Below are 13613 nucleotides of genomic sequence, written 5' to 3' on the forward strand. Positions count from 1 at the left end.
TAACGAGTTCAACCACTGTTTAGCTTTGTTTCTCAATGAAAAAGGGAATAACCGAAGACGAATGGCATCTTCAAAAATGCCATTAATTTTAAATGTATCGCAGAACTCCAAGAAATTTGCCAAGTGAGTGTTTGGATCCTCATCCTGGAAACCATCAAACTGAACAAACTACTGTATCATTTGATTAGTGTTAGGTTTTAGTTCAAAATTATTTGCAGCAATAGCAGACCTAACTATACTTGACTCAGTTCCTGTTAAAGTAGGTTTAGCATAATCATACATAGTACGAGGAGCAGGATTCTGATTTGCTAGTTCAACGTGTATCGCAGAAGGTAGCTGATTGTCTTAGTTTTCAGCCATCTCTTCGGTTGGGGGTTGAGTATCGTCCTCTTGGTCGTTCTCTGTGTATTTTAAGCTTCGCCTTATTTCTCTTTGGTTTCTGCGAACTATGCGATCGATTTCTTCGTCAAAAAGTAGTGGTCCTGATGGGTTTCTTCTAGTCATAAACTATAAAAACCTGCCAAGAGAAAGAAAAAGTAAATTAATAAATAATAATAATAAAATAGAATTAACTTGCAAGAAAAATAAATGGTTAAAGTAATAAAAATTGAGTGTTCTTAATATCTTAGTTCCCCGGCAATGGTGCCACAAACTTGATCGCGATTTTCGTGTGATAGGTTTTAAATATTTATAAAGAATCATTCTTGAAACTAACTATTATCACGACGTAGGCAAGTCTACCTATCGAACAGTAGTATAGTTTTAGCAAGACTAGATTGTCAAACCCAAAGGAACTAAAAGTACTAGTAATAACTGTCTTTTTATTATCTAGCCTAAGAATAAGGGGGTTTTGTTTTAACTAACTAATTATCTAAACTGAGAATTCACAAAAAGTAGAATTGGGGGATTACTTTTGGAAAACAATTGAATTAAGACAATACCTAAGGAAAAATCTACCTAGACTTTACTTGTTATTCTGGCTTCGAATCGGACGATTTATTCATTTAACTTATTCCGTAGAGATCCCTAAGTTATGTTATTATCCATATTCAAGACTAATAACATCTAATCCCTAGATTGAATAATTGAGACTTTTCTCTAATTAACACCGTAGGGTTGCATTAACTCGATCTATGGATCCCCTTATTAGGTTTTACCCTAATCCGACAAAATCTTGTCACCCTATGTCTAGGCGCGCAATCAACTCTGGTTAATTATGACAAATGTACTCTTAGACAGGCTCTATTCCTCCTCTGAATAAGAGTTTATCTTGAATCAGTACCCTAGGATATCAAAACAAGAATTTAGAACACATAATTAAGAACAAGTTAAATATTTATCATACAATTCAGAAAATAATAACAAGATTCGTCTTAGGTTTCATTCCCCTTAGGTATTTAGGGGATTTAGTTCATAACTAAAAAGGAAAACATCTCAGAAGAATAATAAATACAAAACATAAAGAAAACCTAAAACTCCTGAAGAGAAATTGAAGGGAGATCTTCAGTCTTGATGATGAATCCGGCTTCTGAGATGGATCAATCGGCTTTCTTCGAGTAATTCCTTCCTCCCTCTCTATGTGTCCATTGCCTCCCTCATTTAGGATGTATTTATAGACTTTAGAATGCCTAAAAGCCCTCAAAATTAGCCTTTTCCAAATTGGACTCAACTTGGTCTCGGCAGGGACACGCCCGTGTGAGTCGTGCTTTGATTCTGCCAAATTGACACGGCTGTGTGGTCTACCCGTGTGAGGAAGTCCAGACTGTGTTGATTTCGTACTTTGGCCCATTTTCTCCGTTTTTGGCTCGTTTCTCATTCCTTTCGCTCTCCTATGCTCACTTAAGTATAAAATATGAAATTAAGGTATTAGAAGCATCGAATTCACCAATTCTAAAGAAAAATCATCCATAAAATGCGTTAAGCATGGGGTAAGTATATGTATAAATTAAGGTTTATCAACTTACCTCCATATCGCTTACCATATATATAATGAATGCAAAAATAATTATTAAATTTGGTTTATAGAAATACAAACCGTAAATTTTTTCAGATTACTCCGCGTCAACTTTCTCTTTTCCTTTCTTTGTCAATGTCTCCGGAACTACATTAGCTATGGAAATTAAACAATTTATACTATTAATACAATAACAATTCACAATAAATAATCAAATTTTTATTCAATTCAAACCTCAATTTTCAATTTAATCTTAATTAACACTTTTACTTTTATCACTTAATTCATACTTCATTACTATTCAATTTCCTATCATATTCTTCTTAAACATTGAATATTCATGGTAAAATCCTAATTCAAAGTTTTCTTTCAATTTAGCCCCTCAAACATAAAACTTATAGCTTCTTTTACAGTTTAATCCCTTAATCAATTCTAAATTGATATTTATTCAATTAAATCCTTAATTCAACAATTTGTTCAACATAACTCATGTCTAAAAATCTTCTAACTTTCAAAATTTCCACTTACATCAAGTAATATTTGTCTCTAGGACTCCGAAAACATCAAAATTATAAAGAAATGAACTTAATTGACTTACCAAATTAAGCTTTAAACATCAAAACCCTAATTTTCCCTTTTCTTTTTCTTTCTGTCTTTCCCCAATTTCGTCCACTTCTCTGTTCCCTTTTTCAATTTTGTTTCTTTATTTCTTTTATGTTTTATTATATTATTTAATTATTATATTAATATATTATTATATTATATAGTTAAGTCTTAAGTATAAATATATGTATATCATACATACACATGGAATAATACATTTGGCACTATTCCCTTTTATGGGTTATTTGCTAATTTAGTCCCTTCAATTTTCTTTAGTCTATAATTAAACTTTTGCACTATATTCAATCTAGTCCCTACACTAAATTAACCTTAATTCAAGCTAATTTACTTAACTAAAATCTAATTAATCACTCAACTAGCTTCGTAAATATTTCTAATAAATATTTACGAACTCGATTTTCTGAAATATTAAGTCGAAAACACGATTTTTGATACCCGTAAATTTTAGATCATTACATGTCCAGGCCGTGTGGCATTATAAAAGAGGCCCAAAACCCATTTTTGAAGCCGTAATTGTGGTTTATGACTGATAATAATCTCCCTAGAGTATGAATGGTCTGAATTTGATTAAATGAGAACTCTCTGATACTCTGTAATAGACATATGAATATTATAAACGTAAGTGTATTGTGGATAATTGTACTCTGCATTTGCATGGGTTGGGATGTTATGAAGAAGGAAGTAATCTGCTCTGAATCAGTGGTTAAGTCACTATGTAAATAATTTCGATTCTGGCACTTTAACGTATTATGATCCAGCATCTAAGCTGTGTTACTGTAAACGTGTCAAATAGACACTTTGTGGTGTGTAGGGATGGATGGACATTAAACGTCCTTAACAGTGTGTTGGGAAGGTCGAAGATTGTGTGTAGCGGACGGGGTTTAGGACTATCTGCATCTGAATATGATCTGCAACATATATATATATATGAATTTGCATATATATAAATATCTGTATATAATTGACCTGCTCTGCGTCTGAACCATAAATGATTCTGTATCAAACCGAATCTCTGAATTTGAAATTACTTTACAAATGAATAATGATTGAATAAACTTAAATTTCTTTTAGGCACTGAGTTTACAACTCATTTTTTTTTTCGGTTGGATTTTAGGTAATCCCCAGTCTTTAACGGGTCAGCATAGTGGATGCTCAATCAAGCATTTACTCTTCTTTAAGTAGTATATTAGGATTTCGGTAAATTATAATAGTATGAATGTGGTAGATTATATATTTAATTAGTGTTTTGATGAATGCGTTATGAAACGTGGTTTAACTTTATTGTGCTATTGTGTGACAATTGATAATTGATAAGGTAACTTTTTAAATTTAGACTGGACATTCTGGCCGGGTTTAAAGTGTTACAATAACACTCTTTAGTGTGATCATATTTCAAATCTATAATTTAGAGAAAAACAAGAAACTGATTAGTTCTTGTAAAAATTTGTGAAATCAAAATGGAGAGAGTAGTTTTTGTTGAACTATCTTGAAGAAACGAGGGTGATTGAAGTATCATAATCTATATTTACTATTATTCCAATATAAGTAGAACACGGATGTTAGACATAAATATTTAAAATAAAAATAAAAAAAGTTGGAATAACATTCTCCTTAGTTAAAACCAAAGACGACAATGTAGTAGCACATTCAACCTATTATTTAGAAGAAAAGGCAATAATCTGTATCACACTGCATTTATTGCAATCTTCATTCCAGACTCACAGTGACCAGCAGTGTTGCACATAAAGAAGTTGAGTCCCTTGGCCAGTTTTATCTTATCTTTCCCTGAGTTGTACACTTTTGCACCTGCAGGTGCGGTACAACTAGTGTACCCTCCTCTGTTCACTGCTACCACATTGTGGATAGTCGCATTGTAGTTGAACACTGCAACATCACAGTACAAAGTTTTTTTTACTTCAGACACAAACTAGGAAATATTTTAATCATTTTGTTTAGTTATTTGGAGTTACCTAGCACGTCGCCGGCCCTGAACCGCTTCCCTTTTGGCCAAGTAGCCGTGTTAAAAGTCCAACCATTAGAGCCACCGACAGTGTAAGTAGCTGCATCAATGGTTTCCAGGCAAACCATTAAGCACAATAGCAATGCAATTGCGGACATGGTCGCTTGACTTGCACTGCCCCTTCCCTGAGCCATCTCTGAGAAAAGCTAAAGGTTTTAGAAGTGGAAAAGGCTGTTCGAGTGAGTGAGGTGGAGGGAAGCACAAGTTTTTATGCCTATATAAGCAGTTTCAAAACTTGGACTAGACAATCACAAAAGTGGGGGGGCTTTTGAGATTGTCATTGATTAAAGTTGAAGCCAACAACCGCATTAACGACTATTAACTTTCGGTGTTGATAATAAAGATTTGAAAATAATTAGAGGTGAATGATGACATTAATTGGGATGGGAGTATTCAAAAGAGAAGATTGTTTAGTGGTATGTGAAGGGGGTGTGGTGGACTATGGCACTTCACATGGAAGAGTTGTAGCAGCAGTCACAAGCCGTGAACTGAGGTTGAAGTTATTGGGCGGTAGTTGATAGCTTCAGGGGAATAATGGGATGTCAATTCAAAAGGCCAAAAGGACAAGATTTTCAGGGACTATAAAGATGGCCAGCTTGACTAGTTGCTTATATTGTGTTTTAAGAACATCAAGCAATGCCGGAGCTGATGTCTAAGGCAGCGGTGACCCTACATTCCATCATGTTACAATCTCTTTAACCTTTTCTGTGGCGTCCGGTCCCGAGAAGGTTAAAACCGAATCTTGGTCGGACATCTAACTTATGCCCCAATCCATTTATCATACCATTAAATTAAGTTAGGTACTTAAATTTCATTTTAATGTTTAAATTGATCCATATAGTTTTTTGTTTAAACTACTACGTATGTTTGACTTTCATTATACAAGTACCCCACTCTTTTAAAATTTTTAAAAAATAATAATAAACATTTTCAGCTAATCATAAATGAACAATTGGTTTAAATGATTATTATTATTTTGCATATGTGGATTCTATATTAGAATATTATTCTAATATCTTAAAATATTTAAAAATTTAATTTAATTTAATATTATTTTAATATATTGAAAATCTAAACTTGTCTTTCTTGATTGTCTCTTTCGGTTCATCCTTCCGTTCATGACTTAAAATTATTTTCATAGTAATAAAAAAATTAAGATAAAAATTTTTGTTGGAATCCTCTTTTTAGTATGATGTCTTTATTATTGGTAACCAATAGCTATATTTTTTTTTTGAAACCCATAAATCTCTTCATGTAGCTCCTTTCTCCGGTTTGTGTGTTTTGAAGGCTAAAACCAAAAATTCATTTTGATTGGAACTCATATCTTCCTCACTCATCTCAACTTAAAATTCTATAAATCAATTGGTTAAAATCTTTCGGAAAACTTCAGATAAATTAAAGGGATTGAATCCTAAATTCCTCAAATAAACACCCTAAAATTCCCAAGTTTAACCCAAACTGGACCACGGAAAAGCATCTAAGGCTTATTTGTTGAAAAATGGTTTCCGAATCCTGATCAAATTGATGAAGCATAAACACGTGTACATCTCGAGCATACTCGAGTAAGCAACAAGTTCTTGAATTTTGATTCAAGATGAAGAAGCAATGCAATAGTCAAAATGTTAGGTACTTTTTTTTTTACCACATCTATCATAGTTTTTGTACAATAAAATAATGCTATTATTAAAATTTAGGTAAATTATATTAATAGTCACTTAATTATATATTTTTCACCTAATTATGAAAAGTTACAATTTTTTTTTGTCATCTAACTATGAAAAGTTACAAAATGATCACCTAAATATTTAATTTTGTCTTTTTGGTCACCAACTAGTAGAGGTGATCATGGGTTGGGCCTCAATAGAAATTTAGGCCCTTGTTTAACTCTAGGCTGGCCTAAAAATGAGCTTAAAATTTTGTCTAAGTTCAACCCGAATAAAAATGTTAAAATTTGAGCACAGTCTGCTCAAATTAATTTTTTTATATTATTATTTTTATATAAAAAATTTTAAAAAATACAATACATAAAATATACTAAAAACATTAAAATGAATGTTTCCTAACAAATTGAAAATAAATTTAAAAATTATTTATACTTAAATAATACTGAGATAGGTGCAACTTAACAAGAAAATATCTCTAAAATAGTAGCAAAATTAATAATAAAACAAGAGTTATATAATACCAAACAATAACAACAAAACAATAGCAATATAATAGCGATATGACATCAAAACAACAGTAAAAATAGTAAAACTGTAGCATTTTTTTTTTGCAAATTTGGGTCAGGCCGGACTAGGCCGAGGCCAAAAAAAGCTTACCCAAAGCTTGACTTGTTTAGAAAATGGGCTTTGTTTTTTAACCCAAACAAAATTTTACGACCTATTTTTTTCCTAAACTCTCCTACCTTTTGGACGGGCTAGGTGGTCTGACTCATAATCAGGTTTACCAACTAGATAACGTAAAAAATAGAAACATTGTGAAAGAAAAAATAGTTAATTGACCAATTTGTAACTTTTCATAGTTGACTAACAAAAAAAATTAAATGACTATTTTATACTAATAAAAATTTTTTTAGCTCACCGCTCAACTTCCTACTTTTCATCCATCATTCCGTTCTCTTCCAACAATTCATGGTATAAAATTTTTTCCAAGGTTTTCTGAAATTTGAAGGAAACATTTAAGTGATGTCTTCGCATCCTGGTTTTTGTCAATTCCTCACAAAATTGAATGGTAAAGATTATTAAAACTTTTACAAACTTACTACTCACCTTCCGTTTTTTATTTTTAAATTTTTTCTTGTTAATACCTCAGAAAATTGAATTAAATGATGTCTATAAAAGTTAGATTCGAATTTAAAGAACATAATTTCATTTTTCCTTTAATTTTTAGATTTTCTCAAAAAATTTTACTCTACTACAATTCAAACTCAATTCTCACTATCCTAATAATTTTATTGACTGCTGTAACTTAATTTAAATATTTGTTTCAACTAATATTTGCAATTTATTTCAAAAGATTGTTCAAAAACGAATAAAGTTGTATAGCGTAATAGGCCAAAAAGGAGTTACTTTGTTTAGGTTTCAAAATCTGGAAAAAGAAAAATAGGGATTCAATAAGTTTACATGGTGTGATAACCAAAAAAAAAAAATCAGTTTATTGTAGTATATTTCAATAGCTTCTTAAGATAGTTCCAAAACCTGAAAAAAACAAAGTGCAAGATGAATGATTGACACGTGAAAAAGGTGAGTAGTAAGTCGGTAAAAGTCTTAATGATGTGTAACTATTTTCTTATGTCAGTCCGTAATTAGTGTGTATATTTCAGATTTTTCATTATTTTTTAGTGATTCGGCCCATCATGATTGACTCATCACTTTAAAGAAATTTGAGGTCCATCTATTTGAATCTTAATTGAATTATTTGTATTTTATATGGATAATTATGGTAAATTCTAAATGATAAACATGTATAGATTTAAATCTCTTATAACTCTTTTATTGTAGATGAGGAAACTCAACTATATTCTTTCTTAGTTAAAGAATATATTGATAATATATATTCAAATATCTTATTGTGTGCTTTATTTTCTTGTCACTTTTTTAGTTTTTTTTTGTTACTCTTTCATTTTAAGTTACTTTCGTTATATTTTTCGGTGCCTTAAAAAATTTACAAGAAAATTCTTACTTTTCGAGTGTTAGGTTGACCTAGATAGATTTGAAGCGAAGAAATCATTAAGACTGCGCGATTTGTCATATTAAAAGTCTAAACCCATAACACTTACGCGACATTATTTTATTAGACAAAGATCATGACTATAAAGGTAAAAAGGCCTACCTAATAATTTTTTCAAAAAAGATGAAGATGGATTTTTATTCTTCTTTTTTTCCCTTTTTTTTTCTTTTTTTCTTATACAATATTTAGAACTACTCATAATATCATCTTAAAAAGGTAAACAAGCAGGCTTGAACCCATGCCATTTAATTCTGTCTTTCTTTAATGAAAGAGATAAAGAGGATTTCATTATCCTCATTTATTTTCTTTTTTAATTAAACCTATTCTTTTTATAATTAGTAAAATCAAAATAAATTAAAAGCTTTTTATTTAAAATAACAAATATATTTTTTATTTCCATCATAGAAATTAGGTGGATATTTTTTTAATACACATGTTTGGTTATAATTAGTTAAAATTCATAGATTAATCTGATATAGATTATATATCCAATTTTAGTATTTAGTAAATTAAAAATTCTAAAAATAAATTAAAATTAGATAATAAGCATTCAAGGATTAATATTTGTATCCATAAATCTATTGTGAATAATAATTGAAAACTTCAAATATTGTTTGAATTCATAGGTATCCTTAAATATCCAATTTAAATGTAAATTTAACATTTAAGAAGTAATTGAAAATTTTAGCCTTTGCTTGGTACTAGGGGCGAAATCAGGAAAAGTTTTAGGAGAGCAAAATTAAATGTAATTTTTACTATACAAAAAATACAATTTTACCATTTTAATAGTATCTTTATATTTTTTAAAAGATTAAATCAAATATTTATATTTTTAGGGGTGTACAATTTTATCTTTACTAATTTAAAATTTTAAAAATTTTAAGGATGTGAATCATGTATACAAATATGAGTAGGTTTAGATAAAATTTTAGGGTTGAGTCAAATTTAATTTAGATAAATATAAAACGTGTTAATGTCATGCTTAAACCCGATTCAATCAGGTAAATGAACTCCTCTAACTACTACCAGTTACTCGTTAACAAACACATAAAATGATATTGAATTAACACAAGTCATAAGCTTAACCCCATAATTTCCGAAAACCCTTCACCAAAACTACCGCAGGATTTATGCATAGGAAATAATTACCATAATTCACCATATCAAAGTTGGAATGCCCTTATGATGCCTTTCCACCCAACATTACCAGAGATGTATCTATTCCTCACAAATGCATAGGAAATAATGTGATGAATATAGTTTTATTTCTAAAGTACATAATTACTTAAAATTTGAATAATATATTTTGTAAATTACATTTTATTATTAAATAATTTAAATTACAAATTTGGTTAATATATCTTGGCTTTTAGGTTTTCAATTTTCCTACATTTTATATAAAATTACTTCCTTTTGTTAAGCATTTAACTCGACTTTTTTCCTAATTAACAAGTTGAATAATGATAGACTGAAGTGAGATAAAGAAAAAATGGAGGTTGATTTATGCTGGAGAATTAAACCACACAATCTTAAATGATGGGGTTTTAAAAATTATGGGTATATTCCTAATCAATAATAAAATGAAGCAGGTTTATTTCATCTGAATGGATGATTTAATTAGGATATATAAAATCTTTTCTTAGAAAATAATTAAGATAAGACTATATTTCATTTAATTAACAAATTCTTTTTTGTATTCAACAAATATCTCCAATCAATAAACTGAAAAATTAGATAGCTGATGATAAATTAATATTCTACTCTAAATATCTTTAAATTCAATAGCATATACTTTCTACTTTTACTCTAAGAATGCTATTTAGAAAGAAATATTTTCCCACTTATTTATTTTCATCAAATTCAAGTGAAGTGCTATTTAAAAAAGAAATATATTTGTTGGTAGAAAAAAGAAAGCAAGTTTGTGTATGTACTAAATACTGCTCCTTAATCGGTAGTTTTATACATAAAGATCTCCACGTTTCTTCTTTTTGGGGTAAATAAAGAAGAGAAAAGAAAAGAAAATGAACCCCCAACAAGTCTATCACCGTGTAGAATACAAATTAAGCATCAAGATCCATTATTCTGGATGGGGATTTGTGTATTCATGGCCAAATTTGTAACCCACAAACATCATCTAATGTACCCATCCTACAACAAAACCCTTAAACACGTGTAAACATTCTCCGGAGTTGTCTCTGTGTGAACATTTTTCTGTGGCAGATACTACTAATGAATAAAAGTTTGAACCTAGTTTCACATATCTAGTAGCTGGCTAGTTGATGTTGATGCATGTCTCCTTCAATCGGCCCAAGCTACATGCAAAATAATATATATGATGATAATGAAGCTACACTATATATAATGGCTTGTGACATTCCCCTTTTTCTTTTTCTTTTTCATTTCTTGATTTTCTTAGCTATTATCATAAACCCTTTGCTTCAAACTCACAAGGGTGTTCATTAAATTAATCAAGCTGTGTATGTATGTATTGAAAGGAACTTCCAACAAGAATGATTTTTGACCCTTGTCTACTACTTGCACATCAGCAACTCACGATAGTTTCCTACGTAAGCTTTAGCTCTTAACAACATTGAAAACCTTTTGATTTTCAATTTTAATGTAAGGATGCAACTGCAACCAGCTGTTTAGGTTAGAATTTAGAAATTTTATATATAAGCATATAGCTGGAGTTGCATATATTTATTGACATATTCCCACCACCACCTTTCCACTTTAAGGAAAACTTATAGTACTTCTGTCATCTTTTTTTCCTCAAATACTTGATACAGATCAATTGAGGAAAAAAAATGCTAATGATTACTGTTTTTTTAGCACTTTGATGCATTACATTGAATGCAACAACAGAAGATATATTGAATCAATGAAGGATCCCAAGGACAAAGAATTGCTAGCCTGGAGACCAATATTCATGTCCTATACGAATTAAAACTCATAACTTGACTGAATTGTCTGAAAACTTGCACACAGACCTTATTAAAAATATTGGATATTGAAGAAAAATGTTGTTTTTTTTTTCTCTAACTGCTAAAAAGCTAACATATTGTCTTTTCTGCTTAACTTTTGCATGTTAATTATGAACATGTATGATCATAATGATGCAATGGAAAAGCAAAGCTAGTGCTGTTATGCATACCAGGAAAAATAGTTAAATAAGATGGGATTTTTTTTTATGATCATGATGAAATACCAACACCAAGAAAATCTATGAAAGGAACATCCTTTGTTTTGTCTGATTCATCTTCTTGCTCCTGCTGGGAATTACTCACTCTAAGATTTGCAGACTTGGGTGCGTTATCAGTAATGCTCAGAAACTCCTTTGTCATCACACCATTATTGCTTTCAAAATTATCACCAAGTTTAAGGTAGCCAAAAGGACTTGGAACCACCCTCCTGTAGTTATGGATTCCAAATGCACTGGAATTTCTGAAGCTGCTACAATATGCTGAAGCATTTGAATGATATTTATAAAGAGATTGATCTAAAAGCTTTGAGGTATCCATGGAGTAATAACTAGAACCAGACCGCAGTAAATGATTTTTCCCGTCTCTTATTGATAACTGAGCTGAAGATGAGTTGTTTGAAGCCACCATTGTTGATGAAGCAAAATTCCAAGATGGTGAAGAAGTAGTCGATGTGGATGAGACTGAGAAAATCTTATCTTTACCTTGGTTTTGAAACTGGTCGAAAAACCTACTGTCTCCAAACCCAAATCTGGAGCTAAAAGCCTCTTGACATCTTGCTAATTTCCTTGAAGTACTAAAACCAGTAGAGCTTAGCTTAGAGTCGCTAAATGCATCTTGAAAACTTCTCTTCCCACATAGCTTGGATTGTTCTCTTTGTTTTCTAGCCATTATAACGTGCCAGTGGTTCTTCACTGCATTGTCGGTTCTACCAGGAAATAATCTAGCTATCAATGCCCATTTGTTTCCATGGATATGATGAGCAGCAAGGAGCCTTTCTTCTTCTTCTTCTGTAAACGGTCTTCTGTTGATTCTAGGGTCAAGTTGATTAAACCACCTCAATCTGCAGCTCTTCCCTGTGGAAACATATGCATAAAGATTAGGCCATATGGATATAGCGGTAAATATTTGCATAAGTGTATATTATATATACTTACACTCTAAAATTAAAGGGAAAGAGAGGAAGAGATCATCCTTTAGTTTATCATCAGTTCATGATTGTAGATCAGAAGCAAATTAATTATTAATCATGCATATCTTCTCCTGTGCTATTGAAACTTAAGAGACTATAATTAATTAAAAAAGGTTGGTTAAGTAGGTAGATGAGAAATATTTGACATATATGAAGAAAAATGAAATCTAAAAATATACTAATCAACAACCTATATGATCACACCAACTCAATCATGGCGGAAGAAACATCTTTTTCTGATTTAATCTTAAGTTTTGAAGCAGCTTATTAAAATTTTGCATGCTTCTACATCATACTTTTAACAAATTCCCCTAAAGACTATATTAAAAAGAAAGTTAAACCAAGTTAGAGGATCAAGAAATAGATTATAAACCCAGACTCTAATATATTCCAACAGTAATGAATTATAAAATGATCACCTGATCTTCCTTGGAGCTTTTCTGCAATAGAGTTCCAGTTTTGTGCACCATACTGTTCAACAAGTTGCCTGAGCTTTTCATCTTCAGCTGGCCTCCAGTGTCCTCTAGGACAAGTCTTGTTGACATCATCACTAGAAGCAGCTCCTGAATCCTCCATGGATATAACTGATATAAATAGATATATGTTAATCACAAGCTAGCTATGGGAGAGCTGTAAAATTATTTGTCAACAAGCACAACAAAAAGGAAGCCCCCAAGAAGATATATATATAAAGGAGGTAGCAAGGAGAAAGGGGGGAAAATAATGAAGAGAGAATAACAAGAAAGTGCGGTTGGTTTAGGGTTGTGGATGAGAAGTCACTTTTGTTGGTTTTACACGACACATTAAGCCCTATATGTATGCATCTGTAGAACCACTGACTGACTTACCCTTTCTTTCAACTGTTATGCTATTGGCCCATGAACCACTCTTTATATATCAATATTTTCCTAACTATGTCTATCACACACACACTCACACACACATATATATTGCTTTCTTAATTAATTGTTTCCCTCAATTTCTCTCTCACTTACAAGCTTAAGCCATGGTATTACGTTAAATCAAGCCTGGTGATTAGAGCAGCTAGTAGTTTTTATTAAAGGGACAGCTCTCCTGGTCCAAATTCATTAACAAGGGATCATGATTCAT

At 31.0% G+C, this 13613-nt stretch overlaps 2 protein-coding genes across 2 annotated transcripts; both read right to left on the reverse strand.

The window, feature by feature from the left end:
• Positions 1-4082: 4082 nt before the first annotated feature.
• Positions 4083-4797, reverse strand: LOC107896059 (basic blue protein). Its single transcript, XM_016821209.2, has 2 exons — positions 4549-4797; positions 4083-4462 (listed from the first exon to the last, which is right to left on the reverse strand). The coding sequence occupies exons 1-2, from the start codon at positions 4730-4732 to the stop codon at positions 4263-4265; spliced, it is 384 nt and encodes a 127-aa protein (XP_016676698.1). The 5' UTR covers positions 4733-4797; the 3' UTR covers positions 4083-4262.
• Positions 4798-11338: 6541 nt separating this feature from the next.
• On the reverse strand, positions 11339-13333 carry LOC107897111 (transcription factor MYB14). The gene is made up of 2 exons (XM_016822460.2): positions 12923-13333; positions 11339-12387 (listed from the first exon to the last, which is right to left on the reverse strand). The coding sequence occupies exons 1-2, from the start codon at positions 13077-13079 to the stop codon at positions 11525-11527; spliced, it is 1020 nt and encodes a 339-aa protein (XP_016677949.1). The 5' UTR covers positions 13080-13333; the 3' UTR covers positions 11339-11524.
• Positions 13334-13613: the final 280 nt, after the last annotated feature.

The sequence above is a fragment of the Gossypium hirsutum genome, chromosome A05 (genome assembly GCF_007990345.1).
Source record: "Gossypium hirsutum isolate 1008001.06 chromosome A05, Gossypium_hirsutum_v2.1, whole genome shotgun sequence".
NCBI classification, from domain to species: domain Eukaryota; kingdom Viridiplantae; phylum Streptophyta; class Magnoliopsida; order Malvales; family Malvaceae; genus Gossypium; species Gossypium hirsutum.